General features: G+C 42.5%; 1 protein-coding gene across 2 annotated transcripts in view; it reads right to left on the reverse strand.

Annotated features, from left to right (window-relative positions):
* Nucleotides 1-7,888, reverse strand: part of MED23 (mediator complex subunit 23) — a 43,525-nt gene extending 35,637 nt beyond the window's left edge. The window contains exons 1-6 of one of the 2 annotated variants that reach the window (XM_088666160.1): nt 7,737-7,888; nt 3,454-3,485; nt 3,245-3,332; nt 1,788-1,912; nt 1,528-1,639; nt 538-636 (exon numbers count right to left, since the gene is read on the reverse strand). In XM_088666160.1, coding sequence (XP_088522286.1) covers nt 538-636; nt 1,528-1,639; nt 1,788-1,912; nt 3,245-3,332; nt 3,454-3,485; nt 7,737-7,787 — 507 coding nt within the window. In that variant the 5' untranslated portion in view covers nt 7,788-7,888. The remainder of the gene's footprint in view (nt 1-537; nt 637-1,527; nt 1,640-1,787; nt 1,913-3,244; nt 3,333-3,453; nt 3,486-7,736) is intronic. The other variant, XM_035108978.3, reaches the window with a different exon arrangement.
* Nucleotides 7,889-11,700: the final 3,812 nt, after the last annotated feature.

Raw genomic sequence — 11,700 nt, forward strand, 5'->3', positions numbered from 1 at the left:
AAAATGGAATCACTGAAAGGATGCTAACGATCTAGATTTGTAAAGAAGTTAGCACTCTTAGTTGAACACATTGAAAATACTATATCCAATATTAAAAAATTTCTTTCAGGAAGGCTGGACAACAAGAAAGAACGTTTTTCTTCCAGAACATAACATGTTAAAGAACTATGGTGACTGGAACCCAACTTCATATTTTAATTCACTTTCTTTTTTTAGTAGTTGCAATACTCACTTTGCATAAATATTTGGATGTGTTGCCTTAATATCTCAAGGGACCTTTAAGAAAATCTCCTATCAAGGAGGTGCTACAGATACACTACTTTTGCACTCTGCATCTTACACACAGAAAATAACTTTAGATGCATGTCAGATAAACTTTCTCAGAGGTCTCTTTTAAGGCAACCAAAGATTAATTGGCTTTTAAACCAAATTGAACATGTAATTCTCAAAAGCTTCTCCAAAGCCTTGTGTGATAGATGTCTGCAGTCTAAAATAACTTATTGTGTTATTGCATCCTTCACCACTTCACAACTTTACCTCTCTTGCTGCTAACAGTTGCTGCACAACAGCAGAGCTCACTGTGTTGGGAATAGTTAGGATTTTTTCTAGGATACCCTTCAAAAGATCTCGCACACCCTATAAAAACACAGAAAAATATTATATAGAAAAAAATCTGGGAAAACATAGTGTACATGTTTCAATTTTATAGAAACGGAAGATGCACACACAGATAAAGGATTTTTCAGTCTTAGAATTATACTGATTGTCATCCACTTTCTTAAAGCAATGAATACCATATACACAGATTCATCCAATGGGTTCACCCTCTCTTGCCGCCCCAAATGAGGTTGCTAGTTAGAACTACACATTGTTTCCCAGGAGCTGGTAAGAGAAGCAAGCTACTGTGCATTGATTCCCCTGCTGGATGTTGGGTGTGAGTTTATCATTGTTGAATGCCTCAATTCAGCTATAAGGACCGTACAAATGCTGCACTGGAAACCAAAGTACAATGTTTGAAATCTGGTCCTACAGCTCAGATGTGCATGCAATGATTATTATCCACATCATCACAGCACAGTTACTATGCTGATATACTTTGCACCTGTTTTGAGGTGATGATGAATTCCACTGTTTGGAATTACTACGCATAATTAATCCTATGTGAATCCCATCAGTCTGGGAAACCCTACAATTCAAAGTAATTTTGAGTGGTCAACTACCAACAGTGTTGGCAATCAGAAAATCTGGATTAAAAACATCAGCTCAAGTCTTGGAATCATTCAGTGTCCTCAAGAAGCAGTTTTTCTATCTCTGTTTCAACTCTACTCTCAACAGATATGGTAAATGATAGCCTATATCATACAATTATTGAATAAACCCAAGGTGTAGCAAGGGTGATCCCAAGCCTCCGGATAAGGTAGGCATTAAATTTAAATAAACAACCAAGAAAACTGTTTGTAGCCTATAATAGCAATATTAAAAAACACAATGAAGTATCGCAACACAGAGATTTTTAAAGACCATTACCTTGTAGTCTACACCACCGATTATTTTTTGGACAAGCTTAAATGTTAGAGACCAAAGCTGTGTCCTTTCCCACTCTAGGTTGTCAGAATTTAGCAGAGATTCACAAACCATCCTGGAGAAATTGAAAACAAAAGTGAGTGGTGTATTTTCTAAGAGACCGTTGTCAGACTCCAAGTATTAGTGCATATGAGGACAATCCTTAAGCACCCAAATTTCCATCATGCTTTTCAACAGGCCCTGTTTGTCTGGAAGAAACATACCTTGGTGGAAGTAGCCCAGTCTCCACAGCCATTGCTAAACAGTCATACAGAAAGGAAATTCTTTTAGGACTATGCTGGCTATGTATGAACCTTACAATCCACTGAACACATTGTTCATGAGATTCCTGTAAAAGGAAAGAGAAACATGTCAGTAATTCAGATTTCATAAACTTGAAAAGAGATTGGGAACAAGTCAATATTTACAGTAATAAAACCTCCAAGCAAGTATCTTTAATAATTCCTGTTTGTGAAGGGGATGGAAAAAGATTCTCAAAACAATTCTCTGTAAGTCCATTACTATTAATCTAGTCAATCAACACAGATTACGGGAAAGAATGGGAGTTGAGAGACTGCCGAGATTTGAATTTGTGGTTGTTTCATAGAACAGCAAGAGCCTAGGATAGTGCAGAATGGTACGGTGGGTTCTATCCTTCTTGCTATGCCAGCCACATGCTGGTGTAGCTCCAGGGGTCCAATGGCAAGGCCCCTTGGGAGATCTGCAAGGCTTAGAATCAAATGAATTTGAAGTCTCTAATGGGCCTCCCTTACACTCCATTCTGGGGCCTTTCCCCTGTCTACTGCTGGTAGGACTGCCAGCAGGAGCTTCCTGGCAACTTGTGCAGAAATAGTTTAGGAACAAAATGTGAGTAAGCGGGTATCTGATAGAGGTGTGTAAAATTGTACAAGATGCGGGAGAAGTGAATGGAAAGAATTTTTTCTATCTCTCTCCTGACACTAGAACTCAGGGTCATCCAATGAAGCTGAATGCTGAAAGATTCAGGACAGATAAAAGTACTCATTCACATGGTGCATACCGGTAGTTGATGAAGTTCGCTATCCCGATATATAATAATGGCCACAAACTTGGATGATTTAAAAAAGGAATTTGACAAATTAATTGAGGATAAGGCTATCAATGAGTACTACTAGCTTTGATGGCTGTGTACTATCTATTGGAGGCATTGTGCCTTTGCACACCAGTTGCTGGGAATCACAAGTGGGGAGAGTACTGTTGCATTTAAGTCCTGCTTATGTGCCACAGGCATCTCTTGGGCCACTTGAGAACAGGATGATGGACTAGATAGAACTTTAGTCTGATCCAGAAGATCAGTGATCTTATATTCTTGCTAAGCCCAACATATGAGCAGAAACCAGGAACAGCACCTTATAAAGCAGAACTGGCTGGGTGGTGCACAGAGACCCTAAGACAACATTCTGGTATCTTAAAAAGAAAACAGCACACCCTATTAATTAGCTGAACTTCAGGACCCGCCTGTGGCTTTTAACTACTATAAGCTACCTGACCTCTCTAAACAGCAGAAATTCCACTCACAGAGTTACTGGCATTGATTGGTTTGTATATAATTATGAAAACCTGACCTGTAAGTTGATGAATTGCTTTGGGAAGCTTTGGGTGTTGTTTCTAAAAAATGTCAGCAACAGATGGGATTACTCACCTGAGAAAGATTGCTCCAGAACTGTCTAAAGGCTCCCAAACAACTGATCAATTTGGTTCTCTCATCTTCAGGAGTGTCCATAAACATGCTGTGGAAAATAAAACCACAATTATTATTATTTTTTTTTGGGGGGGGGACACACATTCCATCATCAGAAAATACAACAAGATGTTTGCTATCAAGCAAGCAAATAGTTTCAGTGCACTTACCCAGGAAAGGCTTCCTCTATGACCTCTGTTTTCTGGAAAGGGGAAAAAACAAAAAACAAAAAAACGTCATCAAGTTCTTGATGACAAACGAAACTTGGCTTCTCCCCTACATTTCCTCTACCCTATGTTAAATCAAAGGCTCCACAGTAACTGGAGGAAGCAAAGTCATCAACTAATCAAAAATGTAACTGCTGAAATGAAAATAAGCCACAAGAAAAAATGAATGCTGAAAGATCCAGGCAGAAAGAGAGGCCTTAACAATTTTTTATAGCTATACCCCACTTTTCAGACACTACTGGTTCCCAAAGAGGCTTAAAATAAAAATTTACATAAATGAATATAATATATTGTTGTCAGGATCAAATGCTGAAAAAACAGAAGAAGGTATAAGTAAGTTCCCATATGTTGATGCTTTACTAATCAAACACACAACAGCAGCCTTAGACTAGGGGTCAGCAACCTTTTTCAGCTGTGGGCTGGCCAACCGTCCCTCAGACCATGTGGTGGGCCAGACTATATTTTTTGGGGGGAAATGAATGAATTCCTATGCCCCACAAATAACCCAAAGATGCATTTTAAATAAAAGGGCACATTCTACTCATGTAAAAACACCAGGCAGGCCCCACAAAGAACCCAGAGATGCATTTTAAATAAAAGGACACATTCTACTCAGGTAAAAACACGTCAATTCCCGGACCATCTGAGGGCCGGATTGAGAAGGTGATTGGGCCACATCCGGCCCCTGGGCCTTAGGTTGCCTACCCTGCTTTAGACACTACTACCGGTAGTGGCACTAGTCTGTCTCTGACTCTTAGTGGCCAACATCTGAAGCCTGTAGATTTGCATCCTGTATACCTTTACCAAAATATTCTGCTTGCTTCATCAAGCCTAGACTGTAGGTGTGGATTGTAGGGTCCAAGGAGTGTTAAAAACTAAGATATTAAAGCTAGGAGCTAAATGGCACCTTAAAACTAGATTATGGGTGCAACAACGGAATGTCTAGGTGTGCTTTTTTATAACAAGAAGACAAAGCTGAAAATGAAAGATTGAACTGCAGCTAAAATATTATGTTCATTTTTCATGTGGTCTAGTTCTTCCCCTGCCCACCCCCCCAATATTCTTAAGAGGGTATTTTCTCCAGAGAGTAGATAGAAGTGGGGGGGGGGGCAGAAAAGTGTCCTCCTTTTCTTCTGCTCTGCAGTTTTAATCTGAAATCTTAGGCACATGATTGCGCCCAGAGCTCAGAAACTGCTCACACTAATGAAATTCCCTGTTGCAAAATGCGCCAGGGAGTTTTGAACACTGGGTCCAAGAGATCCTACAAATAAAAATGTCACCTGCCGGTTCAGGGGTCCTCTTTTACACACACATTGCCCAAGACCCAGTGCTGCTGATCATTATATAAAATACAGTAGTATTTGGATAGCGATGAAACCAATTTATTCTATTCTGTGTACTGCAATTCCTTGGAGCCCTTTCTAGGTCTTCCCACTGCTTAAGTATTTCCTATGTTTTTATATACAGTGGAAGCTCGGGTTGCAAACATGATCCATGCGGGAGGCACATTCACAACCCGCAGTGGCACGTCTGCGCACACGTGGGTTGCAATTCGGCGCTTCTGCGCAAAACATGATTTAGCGCTTCTGTGCATGCGTGAGCGCCGAAACCCGGAAGTAACCCGTTCCGGTACTTTCGGGTTCAGCGCAGTGCGCAACCTGAAAATGCACAACCTGAAGTGTCTGTAACCCAAGGTATGACTTTATGCTGTAAGCCACCCAGAGTGGCTGGGGAAACCCTGCCTGATGGGCAGGGTATAATCATAACAATCGTGGTTGTTGCAATTATTTTTTTTACAGTGGTACCTCTAGTTGTGGACATGCGCACCCCGAAAAGTCTGGAACTAGAGTGGCGCTTCTGCGCATGCGCGAAGCACGTTTCTGCACATGCATGAAGTGCGAACGATTCTGCGCGTGCAACAAAACCCAGAAGTATACACTTCTGGGTTTGCTACGTTCGCAAGCTGAAAAGAGGCAACATGAACCGAACGCAACACAAGGTATGGCTGTACTATAATAAAGTTCAGTAGATAGCATACTATATGACAGGGATGTCAAACTGGATCCTTCCAGTGGGTCTGTCCCTTATGTGCCTCACCCCATCCAAAGTTTGCTGTTAATCACATAACATCACAATAATGTCAGGTGAACTGTGTTGGCAGTGCAAGAAGCCTCAACAGTCAGCTAACCATCCAGGCTTGCAAAGTGCAATGCACAGTGCTATGCAAACTCCATCAGCTGATTGTCAGCACTCACAAAGAACTGCATAGGGCTTTACAGGTGCCACTAATCAAGTGATTGGCAGTGCCTGCAAACCACCTTTGCCCCAGCAAGGTCTTTACCTGTCTCACATCTGATGTCATATGTAACATCAGGTTGAGAGCTGGTGGCTGTGGCTTGGCCAAAATGGCCTCATGGGCCAAATGGGAAGGCCTGGTGGGCCTCCACCATTGTTACAGGATGAAGAACCAGTTAACTAGAGCAAAACTCCAGCAATTAGGGGTACTCCTTTCTCAAAATTTTCAAATGTTCCTAGGAAATCAGCTGGAAAACCATCAGAGTCTATTGCAAGAATCTCAACTAAAACATTCACAACATCCAGCCTCTGCTTAAAAACCTCCATGGAAGGAAACCCTTCCACTTTCCAAGGGAGTCCATTCCACTGTCATAAAATCTCCCAGAAAATTGACGTACTTCATAAACTGTAAAAAAAATTAGAGGTACAATGTCCTATATATACTTGACAATATGAAAACAAAATATACAATGAAGTATAATCACTGAATACATACTACCACATCCATCATATGGATAAATATATGCTTGCGGAACAGTGCTCATGGACTCATGTAGTCACTGTTACTAAACTCCCAGCTTCAAACAATGTAACTCCAGGTGGTGCCGATTACAAAGGAATGATGTTTAAAGGTACAGAACTGAAAACTGCCTCAAGCTAAGGCATTAGATGAAACAATTCAAATCAAATTCTGAGTTGAGTCCCCCTGGGTGCATAGTTTTGAACATAAAGATAAATCGGGACTCTTGCTGGTGTAAATATTTCTCATAATCCCTCCTAACTCCAATGGTCTTCCAATTAATCCACAGCACTGTAAACAATAAGTCTGTATCTGAATGGTTGTGCGATACAAAATGTTCCACGAGGGGCGCCTCAGTTGGCATTTCGAATATGGGAACGGTGTTCCCCGATGCGGACTCCAACCACCCAGGTGGTCAAACCCAATGTACAATAAATTACAGGGGCAGCGGATCAAATAAACTACATTTTTCATCTGACAAGTACTGAAATGCCGAATGGTGAATCTAAAATTAGTAGTCTCATTATAAATTTCCTTAGTTTGTAATGCAAACGGACAGAACGCACACCAATGGCCAATCAGTTCTGAAATCTCATTGGTAGGGGTTTCAATTTTGTTGGAAAAAATATCAGTGCGCACAACAAAATTGAAACCCTTACCAATGAGATTTCAGAACCGATTGGCCATCATAGATGTGGCAGATGCGCTGAAGAAGTTCTCATGAAACAGTGCATCACTCCGGAAACACTGTCCGACTAGTTTGTTGACTACTTTAGCTACTTTGGAACTTTGCAATACAAAGCTTTTCAGCTTGTTTCTTATTGAATGACTTTCTGCCATTTGGTTCCATTCATATCAACAGGGACTTTCAGAGACTTATAAGATTTGTTTTCATGTGAATTATATTAGATATGTTCAGTTTCTAGTCTTGTTTTTGATATTACATATGTTGTATATACATTCTGTTCGTTTGAATTCGGTCACGTGTTGCCCAGTAACATAGGAGACAGGGCTAACGTGTGCAGTCCATCCCTTTAAACCTTTGCGTGCGTCCAGAGTGAATATTTTGGGGGTTGCCTCCAAGCGAAGCTCCCTGCGTTGTTGGGAGAGAGCGCCACTGGAGCTGCGGCCCACCTTCCTCTCTCCTGGCAACCTGTGGCCCTCCGTGGACGCGACTGGGCTCCGGCTCCGCATCATCCAACACGACCGGTGGTCAGGGGCGCTGGAGTCCGGCAACATCCACGGAGGGTCCCTTCCCTGCCCCAGGCACCGCTGCTGCGCTTGCCATTCTCTCTGCTCCCTTCCCTTTCACGACACGGGTCTTCCCCGCCTCAGCCCGCCAGCGCCTTCATTCCGACGACACGCAGCCACCCACTGTCCACGCAAGCAGTTCGGAACCGCGGGGACTCACCACCACCTCCTCAAAGATGCTCTGCAGCTGCGTCTCCATCGGGACCGCCATGACGCCGGGGCGGAGGAGGAGGAAGAGGCTGCCCTCAGTCCGCCTCCTCTTTCGCTAGGAGCCGGCCGGAAACAGGGAAATGGCAGAGCGACGCACCGGAAGCCGTTTCCTTTCGTATCCGGGTCGCCGGCGAAGCTGCGGAATTTCCGTTCCGGAAGCGCGAACTCCAGCCTGGCGAGGGAGGCGGGAGGCGGCGGGGCTCTTTCGGCTGGGCCAGGGATGCGAAGCCTGTCCCGGGTGGGTGGGCTCGAAAGGGGAGTCCGCCGAATTCCATGGCGCTCTCTCTCAGGTAGACGGGCCTCCGCCTCGTTCTGCAGCCTGTTCCTAGGCAGGTTCCCTCGGCTCCCCGGAAATTTCCCGCAGAATTATGGTTGATTACTGTATTATTATTAGACTTATTAGTGGTTATTCATTCGGGAGTAAATGCTGGCCAGCAGCGACCGTGTGACGCAAATCGAGGCTGTCTCACGCCACTGAGAAAAAGCTCTGCAGAGGTGCCAAGCGTGGGACATTTCTACGGAGAAAGGAGTCTGGGGAATTTAAGAAGATGCCTGGCCTACAGAGTTGTGATGCCGGCTTCACCTTAGTATACAAGAAACACGTGGAGAACAACTGGGCCTCGGCCCGGTATACCTGAAGGAGCATCTCCACTTCCTTCTGGCGATTCCCTCACTGAAAAGTGAGGTTATAGGGAACAAGGCAGAGGGCCTTATCGGTAGTGGCACCTGCCCTGTGGAACGCCCTCCCATCAGATGTCAAAGAGAAAAACAACTACCTGACTTTTAGAAGACATCTGAAGGCAGCCCTGTTTGGGGAAGATTTTAATGTTTGATTTTTTATTCTGTTTTTAGTGTTCCGTTGGGAGCCTCCCAGAGTGGCTGGAGAAACCCAGCCAGATGGGTGGGATATAAATAATAATAATAATAATAATAATATTAAAGCGATCGATCAGCATATGGGAGAAAGGACAAAACGTATAATACAGAGGAATGCACTTGACCAGCAATTTGCTTTCCTGCAAAATGAGACGTTGGATACTGAAAAAGATGAGGGTTTTGGGGTTTTTTTTGTTTTTTTTTTGTCAATGAGCAAAGTCAGCACACGTGTGCTAAGTACACAAAGTTGAATGCTGCAGTTATGGTCTCTGAAATACATCTCCTTGGTGCCACATTGTCTTGTTATAATAAGGAAATCAATCCCGATGAGCAGATTGCTAACTGGAAGCTTTAGAATTGCTCTGGTGGGTGTACAATTGGAAGCTGCAAGAAAGTTTGGCTAATTTTGTTGTGATGTTAAGAGTCTTTAAAAAAAATTCTTATTAAACAAATTTAACAAAAATTATCAATCAGTATAGCCAATTACATTTCCCCTCTTCCTCCCCTCCCAAGACTTCCCTCAGCTCCCCCCTCTGGTTTATTTGCACATGTTGTTCTCTGCATGTTATAAAATTGTACATATCTCTACCTTATCTATCCTACGTTCTCCTAATAAATTGTGTTAGTTTATTCAAAACCTGTCAAGGAGTCCAAGTTCTTTTGTTGTCTTTTTAAATAAATTGCAAAAAGTTCCCATTCTTCTTTAAAGTCACGACTGTCCTTCTCTTGTAGTTTGTGTGTTAGCTTTGCCAGTTCCTCATAACTCGTCAGTTTTTCCTGCCATTGTTCTTTAGTTGGGAGTTGCTCATTCTTCCAGCCTTGTGCTAACAAGACTTTTGCCGTTGTTGTAGCATACATAAATAGGTTCTTTTTTTCCTTGGCAGATCTTGTCCTAAAATCCCTAACAAAAATGCTTCTGGTTTGTTTGTTTTTGCAAATGTCCTTTTAAACATTTTTTTCAGTTCATTATATATCATCTCCCAATTTTTAAAACTTCTCTACATTCCCATCACATATGATAAAAAGTACCTTCTTTTTCTTTACATTTCCAACATTTATTTAACCCAGTTTTGTACATTTTTGCCATTTTTCATACATCATTTTCATGTAATTTTCCTTCAAAAGGGAACAATCTGTAAATTTTAAACCTCCTTTCCACAATTTTCCCCAGTTGATGTTAAGAATCTTTTTAACCATCGCTGTTTCAACTGTCAGTTGTGAAAGAAGTTTATCGAAACATCAAATTAATCAAAACGTATCAGAAATCTACAATGAGCCAAGAAAGACTGAGTAACCTAGCAATACTGTCAATTGAGAGAGATTTCATTGTAGATTTCAATACTGTTATTGAAAAATTGACACAAATAAAAACCAGGCAATTTTAAATAAATTGAGGTTTACTATCATTAAATGCATTATACTTTCATTACCTCAGTATTTTCTTAAAATAAAATATGTGTGTTTGCTGGAAAGGGGTTCAATACTGCACTGTTGGAAGGGACTTGGAATGCTAACAGTCCACAGGTGAGAAGGTGCAATACTTGCTTGTCATATTTACAACTTCACTTTATATTTCCTGTATATATTTATATTGTTGTTGTTTAGTCGTTTAGTCGTGTCCGACTCTTCGTGACCCCATGGACCATAGCACGCCAGGCACTCCTGTCTTCCACTGCCTCCCACAGTTTGGTCAAACTCATGTTCGTAGCTTTGAGAACACTGTCCAACCATCTCGTCCTCTGTCGTCCCCTTCTCCGAGTGCCCTCCATCTTTCCCAACATCAAGGTCTTTTCCAAGGATTCTTCTCTTCTCATGAGGTGGCCAAAGTATTGGAGCCTCAGCTTCACGATCTGTCCTTCCAGTGAGCACTCAGGGCTGATTTCCTTCAGAATGGATAGGTTTGATCTTCTTGCAGTCCATGGGACTCTCGAGAGTCTCCTCCAGCACCATAATTCAAAAGCATCAATTCTTCATTTCCTGCTTATTAAAGTAGAATTTCATGGGCAGTTTTTCCATTTCAAATGTTTTTGTTAAAAATTGTAATAAAGATCAAAACAGGAGTGGGTAAAATTATGGCCTGAAATATACTCTCAACCATAAGAAATCTAGGATGCCCTACTAATAATACGGTACTTTAGGTCTGTACTGTGATGTACCAGTTCCAATGGAGCTTAGCAACAGTGTGCTATATCCAAGGCTGCTGTCCCACCTGCACAATATATTTCAGTTTGCTCAATGGAACTTCCCCTTTTATCCCCCTAGCGGCCCTGCATGCACCCTCAAAACCTGCTATAGAGGGTTGGGGGACTATCCAGCACTGATAACTGCTTATGCAGTGTGGGATACAGTCTATTGCAGGCATGTCAAACCTGCGGCCCTCCAGATGTTTTGGCCTACAACTCCCATGATCCCTAGCTAGCAGGACCAGTGGTTGGGGAAGATGGGAATTGTAGTCCAAAACATCTGGAGGGCCGCAGGTTTGACATGCCTGGTCTATTGTATTTTAACCTGTTGTGTATTTGATGAGTCCCCTTTTTGTTGTTTTTGCAGTTTCAGGCACACTGCAAAAACAGGAGTCCCTTGTGGTTGCTATGCTTGCTTGGTTGGTTGGTAGGTAGACTGCAGCTGGCCCAGTGAGCAACTAGTTGGCTCAAAGTAGATGTGGGCATCCTATTACATCCACCTTCTCTTCTGGGCAACCTTCTGCTGACTCCAGGGCCAGAGGCAAAAGTTGGCACATCTACGAATGTGAACGTGAGCTTTGAATGGTGGCTAATTGCTACACTTGCACTTTCCTTTCCATCCCTCATCCATAAGTAAGAAGCATGATCAGAACTGAAGGACACAATTTATCTAAGCAAAAAGCCCCAAGGAGGACTTGTTGATCTTTAAGTTGCTCTCTTAGCTTTTCTGGCTGAAGGGTGTGGTATAAATGAATTAATGAATAAAAGGGTAAGTCCTGGAGGAAGGGAAACCCTCATGAAGGGTGCAAAGCAGGTCTGGTAGGGGGCAACACTGCTGAGAGGGTGCAGCTTGGG

This window comes from Zootoca vivipara, chromosome 3 (genome assembly GCF_965207765.1).
Source record: "Zootoca vivipara chromosome 3, rZooViv2.hap1.1, whole genome shotgun sequence".
Lineage (NCBI taxonomy): Eukaryota > Metazoa > Chordata > Lepidosauria > Squamata > Lacertidae > Zootoca > Zootoca vivipara.